Source organism: Micromys minutus (assembly GCF_963924665.1).
Source record: "Micromys minutus genome assembly, chromosome: 1".
Taxonomy (NCBI): domain Eukaryota; kingdom Metazoa; phylum Chordata; class Mammalia; order Rodentia; family Muridae; genus Micromys; species Micromys minutus.
Window position 1 is genome coordinate 30,266,479 of NC_137969.1, and position 12,210 is coordinate 30,278,688.

General features: G+C 44.9%; 1 protein-coding gene across 1 annotated transcript; it reads left to right on the top strand.

The window, feature by feature from the left end:
* Positions 1–1,234: 1,234 nt before the first annotated feature.
* On the top strand, positions 1,235–8,851 carry LOC308422526 (protein FRG2-like; the record flags this gene model as incomplete). Its single annotated transcript, XM_080919165.1, is given in 6 exon segments — positions 1,235–1,325; positions 1,631–1,705; positions 8,052–8,114; positions 8,397–8,678; positions 8,681–8,706; positions 8,708–8,851. Coding segments are annotated over 6 exon segments (681 nt in total).
* Between the last annotated feature and the right edge of the window lie 3,359 nt (positions 8,852–12,210).

Here is a 12,210-nt window from a genome sequence, read left to right on the forward strand (position 1 = left end):
GGTGGCTGACTTCCTTACTTTCCCCTCTTCTGAGATTGGTCAGTCTGGACCCTAGGCTGCTCTCAGCTTGTGGTTGTTCTGTTCTGCCAACTTTCTGCCTGACATTTGATGCTCCTTCCTCAGTAGTTGGTAATCTCCTGGAGGTGGCTGACTTAATTCAGTTCCATCGCACTTGGTCTAGTCAACTCAGTTCGTTTGAATTTGGGTGGTGTGGCCTCTAATCTCTCCACCACACAGAAGGCAGAGACCAGAGAACTCTCTTATTTCAGGCCAGCCTGGTTTACATAGTTAGCTCCAAGACATATTTGGCTACATACTGGGACCCTATTTCAAAGAAGAGGGCGGTACATTTGAAACTCACATCCAGCTCAGTTTCTCTTATGCTACCCAGCATTGTTAAGCGAGCATCTGCAACCTTGTGTTTGCGGTTGGTGAGGATACTCCTGTACTGTCATTATAATAGAGATTCATACATTTAGTGTCCGGGAAGGCTTGTCTCTGTCTAAGGCATGTCTTGGTGGACAGAGGAAGAAGTAGTGGTGGAGCCCCTGTCATGCTGTCCACTGTGTCTTTGTCCATGTCTTTGACACCCACCTTGGCTCATTATGTAAACACACTACAGATGCCTCATTACATTCTGAGTCGTGAGTCCAAGAAAGATAGTTTTCTTGCCTAGACGAGGATGGAGCTATACGGCCAATCTGGAAGTTACTAAAACTCAAACCTGTCTGGACACACCTGTGAGAGTTCTCTGCTTGATTCGATCTTTTGAAGTAGGACCGCCCACTTCTAATCTGGATCTCTGAGCTGGGAGCACACACCTTTAATCCAGAACTTTGGAGAGACACACCCTAATCCAGGCCACACCTTCTGTTAGAGGCCTATATAAAGACCACAAAGAAGAAAGCCTCTGTCTTTGCCAGCTTGTTCTCCCTATCCTAGCAAGTCTCTTGCTCACTGGCCTACATCAGTCTTGTTGGGGATTCCAGCATATACCAAAGACCACCTTAGACAACAAGCCTTGTGAATGAACTGGACTCTTTGAGGTCCTATTCCGAAGCTGTCATTGTTGAATTAGCCTGACCACAGTCGGTAAGTCTTTCTGAGATAGATGTCTTTGTCTATGTGGAGAGAGAGTCACCCTATAGGTCTTGGTACTCTAGACAACCCTGAAAAATATGATAACCACTATTCCTAATGTACAGGGAAGAAAGCCTTTGAGTTCAACTTGAGCATGGATTCAGAAACCCCCAAACCAGACATTTCCTGTCAACCACTGGACTTCCCTACTGGGCCACAGAGCACCTCTGACCAAACAACATCAGGTGAGCAAAGCAATTGAGGAAAAGGGGAAGACAATGGCTTTTTATATCAGTGTGAACACAGCTCAGGTTTTGGGTTGCACTGAGACCGGAAAGGAGATAGGGATAGATTCCAGCCACAGAGCTGTGACGGTTTAGACCTGTGGTAGGATTGGCACAAAATGACTAAATGCCTTATCTAAAAAAAAAAAAGTTTGGATAAACCCATGAAACTGTGAGCTCACAGAAGGAATTATGTACCTGGGTCAGTAGTCACATGCTACAGGGTAGTCAAGGCTCTCTGTCATCTGAACGCTCTCTGGTTTTAGGATCAGAACCAAGTGAAAACAAGAAGACGTCCAGCCAATCAGACAGCGATTCCAGAAAGCACACAAAAGAATCAGGTAGGTGTGTTTGATTTTTCTATGGTGAAGGGTTCCAAGTGCTGAGGTAGTAGTTCTCCTTGACATGACCTTAAGAGTCTTCAAGAAATCTGGGTCAGTAGACTTTAGGCTGTGGGAAATACTGGGCAGCATCTTTTGGGTCTGTGCTCAGCTCCTCAAGTGTCCAGGATGAACTAGCTGTGTGGTGTGCAGTTGAAAGTTTTCCATGGCTCTTTCACTTCATCCCACAATCACATTTCAGCCCAGGTGGTGAAGAGACCCAGGAAGAGGAAACACTCTTTGGACTCCAGCCAGGTTGGCACAGGTAAGTTCTCCCCTTTCCCACAAGGGTCCACCCCCTTCTGCCTTCTACCAGGTTCAGTCAGGCAGGTGGCTAGGTGCCTCCTGGCACATAAGAGAGACCCGGTTCTTAGAGCATGTAGGATCTGAGAAGGAATTCAGCCCTGCTCAAGTGGAGGCAAACATGCATGGGAAGGAATGGCAAGCTCCCTGTATGCTTTGAAAAGTCTATAGGAGGTTCTGCAGGGGTGGGGGATGGGGTGATGGGACCTTTGCTGGACTGTCTCAATGTCTGAGTTTTCCACAGGAAATGAGCGCAGCTCCCATATGAAAAAGAGACAGAAGACTCCTGTAAAGGAGGCGGAGACGAAAGCCAATGGTCACCAAGATGGAGTAGCCCGCTGCCCAGAGCATCAGGACACAGACACACCACCAATTCGGAAGAACCTGGTGACCTTCCTGAGGTGGAAGTGTGAGGAGGTTTACAGAGACATAGTCCAGATGCAGGCCCAGCAGCATGGCTGCCTGCTCTTCCCTGAGCAGCTCTCTCAGCTCAGGCAGCTCTCAGACTCTCTGACTGCCATGGTCCATACCTTCTACAGCATGGCCAACCAGGCAGCCTTTGCCTTCCCTGCTGCGGGCTGGCTTGTTCCATCTCCCATGCCTGGCCCTCAGGAGAAGTCTGGCCAGGAGTCTCAGAGTCCTTTGTTGGAAGGAAGAGAGAAGACCACAGATCCTGCCAGCCCACCAGACAAGTCCTGACCCAAGGCCATGGGACCAACCTCAGCCAAGTCTCCCTCTGAGGCAACAAAGGACCACTCCACCTCCCTGTCTACACAGCCTGTGTCATCCACTTTCTGTGTGAACATGAAATGGGCACTTGGTTGAGAAGAAGACTTTGAAGTGTTTACTCAGGATCATGAACTGTGTTTCACTGTGATCTAGGATTCAAGTGCTCAATGAAGAGCTGATCCTTGCTTTCTTTGGACATTTTGTTCAACTGTGTCTTGGCCTCGTATATGTATATTGATGAGAGTGTCAAATAAATGTTGATTTCCCAGAGAATGCTATTGTTCTTCATTCTTTTCACTTAGGATGAGGAGGGTGGGTACCCAAATATCTTGGTGTATATTTTCTGTAGGTTTTAGGAAACCCCCCATCATTGCCTCCCCTCCGGCCAGGTTAGTCCTGATTTTTGATCAAGTGAACCCTTATTTTTGAGAGAGTTATGTCATTTTGTGAATAATCCTCCTTGTGTAGGTCAATAATTCTATTGTGTGCTTTAATTTCTGGGGTCAGAAAGTAAATATTTCAGAGAATATTTAGTATTCCTAAATTACCTGTAGCAAATTCAAATACAGTGAACCATTCTTCTAGGTTTGGTATTATGATTTTTTAAGAACATATATCTCAATGAAACATTAAAAGACATTAAGTTGATCTAGACTATTTTTAGATTTGTGTTATCAATTCACAGGACCCTGACTCACATGGAAGACTTGCCTTTGTAAGAGTGGGATTATCCAGGTTAGACTAATTAGGAAGACCAACCCTCCCCCCTCCCCAGACACATATGCCTGGCAGAATTTTTTTTGGGACCCTTGCTTCCTATAGAGGGGTAAGGCAGCTGAGCACAAACTCCCATCTCAGCTGCCTGACTGCTGTGGCCACGCCTTCCCCACTGGGAATGGTGTAGGAAACCTTCCCTGGCAGAAGTTGCTCTTGCCAGGCTGCCTTATCTCACTCACTGGAAATGACCCACACAAGATGTCTTAGTTGGGATTTCTGCTGATGTGAGAAAACACGAGATAGAGGCTTGTGTGAAATGAAAAGATTTCTTTCACCTCACAGTTCCATATATCAGTCTATTATATCTTTTTTTGAAAGATGTATATATTATATATGAGTTGACTGTAGCGGTCTTCAGACACAGTAGAAGAGGGCATCAGATCCCATTTCAGATGGTTGTGAACCACAATGTGATTGCTGGGATATGAACTCAGTACCTCTGGAATGGCAGTCAGTGCTCTTAACCACTGAGCCATCTGGCCACCCCCATCTCAGTCCACACTTGAATGATGTCCTGGCCGGATACTGAGGCCATGGAAGGGTGCCTCTTCCTGGCTTGCTTCCCTTGGCTAGCTAAGCAGGCTTTTTCAATAGAACTCTGTACCCTGGTTTCCGGGTGGTAACTACACCTACATGGGATGGCCTCTCCATATGAATCATTAATGACGAAAATGCACAAGAGCAGAGAATTTGTGCCCTTAAGCAAAGCCGGTGTGAGTTTGTGTAGAATAGCCATCCCTAGTGCAGAAGCCAGCCTTCTACAGCATTCTTTCCTCTCCTCTGGGTCTTACAGTCCTTCCTTCCACCCTTTGTTCCCTGATGTGCCCTTGGCCTAGTCAGGGAGGAGGTGGTGTGGAAATTCTGTCCACAGAGGAACATTTACAGTCTCTTTTCTCACCATGTAGACAGTTTTGACTCTTCTTCACTGACCTCCAGCCTCGGCAACAAGAAAAGACTTTATCAGGTTGAGAAGCACCAGGTGCTGGAGTCTAAAGTGCACAGGTGCTTACCAATGAGATTCACGTATTGGCCTCCCAGGAAAAACAGATTCTTCATTCAGGTCCTATGAGCATGAGAGATATAATGTGACCACAGCAGATCACAGGGAATCCCACAGTGAAAGAAAGTTTGGGTTATGTCTTTTTGTTTCTGGCCTGTTTTGTTTAATGTGAGTATTTTAATCTCCACCTATTTTTTTGGTACACAGTAAGATGTCATTCTTCTTTATGGAATGAAAGGACACCAAATTTTCTTTGTCCATTTACATCACTTGGGACACCCAAATTGGCTCCATAACTTAGTTATGGTGAGTGGCTGTGTAGGAAACCTAGAGTGGATTCGACCCTGCAGAGTAAGGAGCAGGAGATTTTTCTATCAACTCTCAGGAGTGGTGTAGATGCTTCATGTGGTTCCTTCTAATTGTCCTCCCATAGGATCCAAAATCAAGGATAATGAATATCATCTCTACACTTAACAAGGCATCTCTGATTCTTATTGTAATTACTGCAAAGGCCTAAAAATACAAGTTCTACCTGGGTTGAAGAGAGAGGTGGTTAGCCAGTATGAGCCACAGACCCCTTGTAAGAGAGGTGTATGGGATTGGCAATTCTTATGATTATCTGCAAGAAGACAGAGCACTGGCCCATGAGGTGTTGGGAGATGAATGTCCAAGTTAGACATTCAAAATGGATTTTTCTTCAGGAAAGAGGCGTCTTCAGTGTACAAATGTAGCCAATCTATGAATATATTGGTGGCAGTCCTTGTAAGATTTTCAGTACAAAACCTTAAAACCTTACCATGTGGAAAATCAAACATTTGTTTGTTTGTTTGTTTATTTATTTATTTATTTATTTATTTATCTATCTATCTGTTTATTTATTTATTTAGCTTTTGGCAGCTAGGACTTTATACAAATTGCAGTCCCATTACACATGGTCCTAGAACATTCAAATAATACTTAAATCAGAAGCTAAAGATTGGTCACCCAAAGTCATATACAACAGTGCCCCATTTGCTTATGATCTCTCTGATATAAAACCACATTCATACCTCAGTGCTCACCAAATCATTCATCACAGCTTCCTTAACTCTAAGCTGTATGTATCTACCAGTTTTAGAACTCTGAATTGTTTTTTTCATGCTCTGAATAGCTGTAGGGATTTCACAAGGGCTTGGGGGGAACCAGCTCAATCTTGGTGCAGTGCCTAAATGTGGCCATTCCAGGCTTTTAGAAAATAAGTCCCAGCAGTGGCCACCAGCAACAGTGTCTTCTCTGTGACGTTACGGATGAACTTGGCCACGGTCTAAGGTGGAAGGTACTAGAAAACCAAATCTTAAATGGTAATAAAAGAAGTTGTTTGCCTGAAATTAAAAAAAAGTGCAAGAATGGTTTTAGGATCTAGGATCAAGGGCTTGGAGAGGATGAAGAGAGTCCTGCGGATCAGGAAACTAGGAATGAATATCCCAACAAAAGGAGAGGACAGTGGGCTCCCAGAACACTGTGAGGTGTGGGCTTGAGCTGAAGGGAAGTGTTTCTTTGCCATGCCTGGCTGGGTGGCTGACTTCCTTACTTTCCCCTCTTCTGAGATTGGTCAGTCTGGACCCTAGGCTGCTCTCAGCTTGTGGTTGTTCTGTTTTGCCACCTTTCTGCCTGACATTTGATGCTCCTTCCTCAGTAGTTGGTAATCTCCTGGAGGTGGCTGACTTAATTCAGTTCCATCGCACTTGGTCTAGTCAACTCAGTTAGTTTGAATTTGGGTGGTGTGGCCTCTAATCTCTCCACCACACAGAAGGCAGAGACCAGAGAACTCTCTGATTTCAGGCCAGCCTGGTTTACATAGTTAGCTCTAAGACATATTTGGCTACAGACTGGGACCCTATTTCAAAGAAGAGGGGGGTACATTTGAAACTCACATCCAGCTCAGTTTCTCTTATGCTACCCAGCATTGTTAAGCCGGCATCTGCAACTTTGTTTTTGCGGTTGGTAAAGATACTCATGTACTGTCATTATAATAGAGATTCATACATTTAGTGTCAGGGAAGGCTTGTCTCTGTGTAAGGCATGTCTTGGTGGACAGAGGAAGAAGTAGTGGTGGAGCCCCTGCCATGCTGTCCACTGTGTGTTTGTCCCTGTCTTTGACACCCACCTTGGCTCATTATGTAAACACACTACAGATGCCTCATTACATTCTGAGTTGTGAGTCCAAGAAAGATAGTTTTCTTCCCTAGACGAGGATGGAGCTATACAGCCAATCTGGAAGTTACTAAAACCCAAACCCGTCTGGACACACCTGTGAGAGTTCTCTGCTTGATTCGATCTTTTGAAGTAGGACTGCCCACTTCTAATCTGGATCTCTGAGCTGGGAGCACACACCTTTAATCCAGAACTTTGGAGAGACACACCCTAATCCAGGCCACACCTTCTGATAGAGGCCTATATAAAGACCACAAAGAAGAAAGCCTCTGTCTTTGCCAGCTTGTTCTCCCTATCCTAGCAAGTCTCTTGCTCACTGGCCTACATCAGTCTTGTTGGGGATTCCAGCATATACCAAAGACCACCTTAGACAACAAGCCTTGTGAATGAACTGGACTCTTGGACGTCCTATTCCCAAGCTGCCATTGTTGAATTAGCCTGACCACAGTCCGTAAGTCTTTCTGAGATAGATGTCTTTGTCTATGTGGAGAGAGAGTCACCCTATAGGTCTTGGTTCTCTAGACAACCCTGAAAAATATGATAACCACTATTCCTAATGTACAGGGAAGAAAGCCTTTCAGTTAAACTTGAGCATGGATTCAAAACCCCCAATCCAGACATTTCCTGTCAACCACTGGACCTCCCTACTGGGCCACAGAGCACCTCTGACCAAACAACATCAGGTGAGCAAAGCAATTGAGGAAAAGGGGAAGACAATGGCTTTTTATGTCAGTGTGAACACAGCTCAGGTTTTGGGTTGCACTGAGACCAGAAAGGAGATAGGGATAGATTACAGCCACAGAGCTGTGACGGTTTAGACCTGTGGTAGGATTGGCACAAAATGACTGAATGCCTTATCTGAAAAAAAAAAAGTTTGGATAAACCCATGAAACTGTGAGCTCACAGAAGGAATTATGTACCTGGGTCAGTAGTCACATGCTACAGGGTAGTCAAGGCTCTCTGTCATCTGAACGCTCTCTGGTTTTAGGATCAGAACCAAGTGAAAACAAGAAGACGTCCAGCCAATCAGACAGCGATTCCAGAAAGCACACAAAAGAATCAGGTAGGTGTGTTTGGTTTTTCTATGGTGAAGGGTTCCAAGTGCTGAGGTAGTAGTTCTCCTTGACATGACCTTAAGAGCCTTCAAGACAACTGGGTCCCTAGACTTCCTGGCTGTGAGAAATACTGGGCAGCATCTTTTGGGTCTGTGCTCAGCTCCTCAAGTGTCCAGGATGAACTAGCTGTGTGGTGTGCAGTTGAAAGTTTTCCATGGCTCTTTCACTTCATCCCACAATCACATTTCAGCCCAGGTGGTGAAGAGACCCAGGAAGAGGAAACACTCTTCGGACTCCAGCCAGGTTGGCACAGGTAAGTTCTCCCCTTTCCCACAAGGGTCCACCCCCTTCTGCCTTCTACAAGGTTCAGGCAGGCAGGTGGCTAGGTGCCTCCTGGCACATAAGAGAGACCAGGTTCTGAGAGCATGTAGGATCTGAGAAGGAATTCAGCCCTGCTCAAGTGGAGGCAAACATGCATGGGAAGGAATGGCAAGCTCCCTGTATGCTTTGAAAAGTCTATAGGAGGTTCTGCAGGGTTGGGGGATGGGGTGATGGGAACTTTGCTGGACTGTCTCAATGTCTGAGTTTTCCACAGGAAATGAGCGCAGCTCCCATATGAAAAAGAGACAGAAGACTCCTGTAAAGAAGGCGGAGACCAAAGCCAATGGTCACCAAGATGGAGTAGCCCGCTGCCCAGGGCATCAGGACACAGACACACCACCAATTCGGAAGAACCTGGTGACCTTCCTGAGGTGGAAGTCTGAGGAGGTTTACAGAGACATAGTCCAGATGCAGGCCCAGCAGCATGGCTGCCTGCTCTTCCCTGAGCAGCTCTCTCAGCTCAGGCAGCTCTCAGACTCTCTGACTGCCATGGTCCATACCTTCTACAGCATGGCCAACCAGGCAGCCTTTGCCTTCCCTGCTGTGGGCTGGCTTGTTCCATCTCCCATGCCTGGCCCTCAAGAGAAGTCTGGCCAGGAGTCTCAGAGTCCTCTGTTGGAAGGAAGAGAGAAGACCACAGATCCTGCCAGCCCACCAGACAAGTCCTGACCCAAGGCCATGAGACCAACCTAAGCCAAGTCTCCCTCTGAGGCAACAAAGGACCACTCCACCTCCCTGTCTACACAGCCTGTGTCATCCACTCTTTGTGTGAACATGTAATGGGCACCTGGGTGAGAAGAAGACTTTGAAGTGTTTACTCAGGATCATGAACTGTGTTTCACTGTGAACTAGGATTCAAGTGCTCAATGAAGAGCTGATTCTTGCTTTCTTTGGACATTTTGTTCAACTGTGTCTTGGCCTCGTATATGTATATTGATGAGAGTGTCAAATAAATGTTGATTTCCCAGAGAATGCTATTGTTCTTCATTCTTTTCACATAGGATGAGGAGGGTGGGTCCCCAAATATCTTGGTGTATATTTTCTGTAGGTTTTAGGAAACCCCCCATCATTGCCTCCCCTCTGGCCAGGCTAGTCCTGATTTTTGATCAAGTGAACCCTTATTTTTGAGAGAGTTATGTCATTTTGTGAATAATCCTCCTTGTGTAGGTCAATAATTCTATTGTGTGCTTTAATTTCTGGGGTCAGAAAGTAAATATTTCAGAGAATATTTAGTATTCCTTAAGTACCTGTAGCAAATTCAAATACAGTGAACCATTCTTCTAGGTTTGGTATTATGATTTTTTTAAGAACACATATCTCAATGAAACATGAAAAGACATTAAGTTGATCTAGACTATTTTTAGATTTGTGTTATCAATTCACAGGACCCTGACTCACATGGAAGACTGGCCTTTGTAAGTGTGGGATTATCCAGGTTAGACTAATTAGGAAGACCAACCCTCCCCCCTCCCCAGACACATATGCCTTGCAGAATTTTTTTTGGGACCCTTGCTTCCTATAGAGGGGTAAGGCAGCTGAGCACAAACTCCCATCTCAGCTGCCTGACCTCTGTGGCCTCGCCTTCCCCACTGTGAATGGTGTAGGAAACCTTCCCTGGCAGAAGTTGCTCTTGCCAGGCTGCCTTATCTCACTCACTGGACATGACCCACACAAGATGTCTTAGTTGGGATTTCTGCTGATGTGAGAAAACACGAGATAGAGGCTTGTGTGAAATGAAAAGATTTCTTTCACCTCACAGTTGCATATATCAGTCTATTATATCTTTTTTTGAAAGATGTATATATTATATATGAGTTGACTGTAGCGGTCTTCAGACACAGCAGAAGAGGGCATCAGATCCCATTACAGATGGTTGTGAGCCACAATGTGATTGCTGGGATATGAACTCAGTACCTCTGGAATGGCAGTCAGTGCTCTTAACCACTGAGCCATCTGGCCACCCCCATCTCAGTCCACACTTGAATGATGTCCTGGCCGGATACTGAGGCCATGGAAGGGTGCCTCTTCCTGGCTTGCTTCCCTTGGCTAGCTAAGCAGGCTTTTTCAATAGAACTCTGTACCCTGGTTTCCCGGTGGTAACTACACCTACATGGGATGGCCTCTCCATATGAATCATTAATGACGAAATGCACAAGAGCAGAGAATTTGTGCCCTTAAGCAAAGCCGGTGTGAGTTTGTGTAGAATAGCCATCCCTAGTGCAGAAGCCAGCCTTCTACAGCATTCTTTCCTCTCCTCTGGGTCTTACAGTCCTTCCTTCCACCCTTTCTTCCCTGATGTGCCCTTGGCCTAGTCAGGGAGGAGGTGGTGTGGAAATTCTGTCCACAGAGGAACATTTACAGTCTCTTTTCTCATCATGTAGACAGTGTTGACTCTTCTTCACTGACCTCCAGCCTCGGCAACAAGAAAAGACTTTATCAATGTTGAGAAGCACAAGGTGCTGGAGTCTAAAGTGCACAGGTGCTTACCAATGAGTTTCACGTATTGGCCTTTCAGGGAAAACAGATTCTTCATTCAGGTCCTATGAGCATGGGAGATGTAATGTGACCACAGCTGATCCCACCGAATCCCACATTGAAAGAAAGTTTGTGTTATGTCTTTCTGTTTCTGGCCTGTTTTCTTTAATGTGAGTATTTTAATCTCCACCTATTTTTTTTGGTACACAGTAAGATGTCATTCTTCTTTATGGAATGAAAGGACACCAAATTTTCTTTGTCCATTTACATCACTTGGGACACCCAAATTGGCTCCATAACTTAGTTATGGTGAGTGGCTGTGTAGGAAACTTAGAGTGGATTCGACCCTGCAGAGTAAGAGCAGGAGATTTTTCTATCAACTCTCAGGAGTGGTGTAGATGCTTCATGTGGTTCCTTCTAATTGTCCTCCCATAGGATCCAAAATCAAGGATAATGAATATCATCTCTACACTTAACAAGGCACCTCTGATTCTTATTGTAATTACTGCAAAGGCCTAAAAATACAAGTTCTACCTGGGTTGAAGAGAGAGGTGGTTAGCCAGTATGAGCCACAGACCCATTGTAAGAGAGGTGTATGGGATTGGCAATTCTTATGATTATCTGCAAGAAGACTGAGCACTGGCCCATGAGGTGTTGGGAGATGAATGTCCAAGTTAGACATTCAAAATGGGTTTTTCTTCAGGAAAGAGGCATCTTCAGTGTACAAATGTAGTCAATCTATGATTATATTGAGTTGCAGTCCTTGTTAGATTTTCAGGACAAAACCTTAAAACCTTACCATGTGGAAAACCAAACATTTATTTATTTATTTATTTATTTATTTATTTATTTATTTAGCTTTTGACAGCTAGGACTTTATACAAATTGCAGTTCCATTACACATAGTCCAAGAACATTCAAATAATACTTAAATCAGAAGCTAAAGATTGGTCACCCAAAGTCATATACAACAGTGCCCCGTTTTCTTATGATATCTCTGATATAAAACCACATTCATACCTCAGTGCTCACCAAACCATTCATCACAGTTTCCTTAACTCTAAGCTGTATGAATCTACCAGTTTTAGAACTCTGAATTGTTTTTTTCATGCTCTGAATACCTGTAGGGATTTCACAAGGGCTTGGAAGGAACCAGCTCAATCTTGGTGCAGTGCCAAAATGTGGCCATTCCAGTCTTTTAGAAAATAAGTCCCAGCAGTGTCGACCAGCAACAGTGTCTTCTCTGACACAATATGGATGAACTTGGCCACGGTCTAAGGTGGAAGGTACTGGAAAACCAAATCTTAAATGGTAATAAAAGAAGTTGTTTGCTTGAAATAAAAAAAAAGTGCAAGAATGGTTTTAGAAGATAGTACCAAGAGCTTGGAGAGGATGAGGGGAGCCCTTCGGATCAGGAAACTAGGAATGAAGATTCCCAACAAAAGGAGAGGACAGTGGGCTCCCAGAACACTGTGAGGTGTGGGGTTGAGCTGAAGGGAAGTGTTTCTTTGCCATGACTGGCTGGGTGGCTGACTTCCTTACTTTCCCCTCTT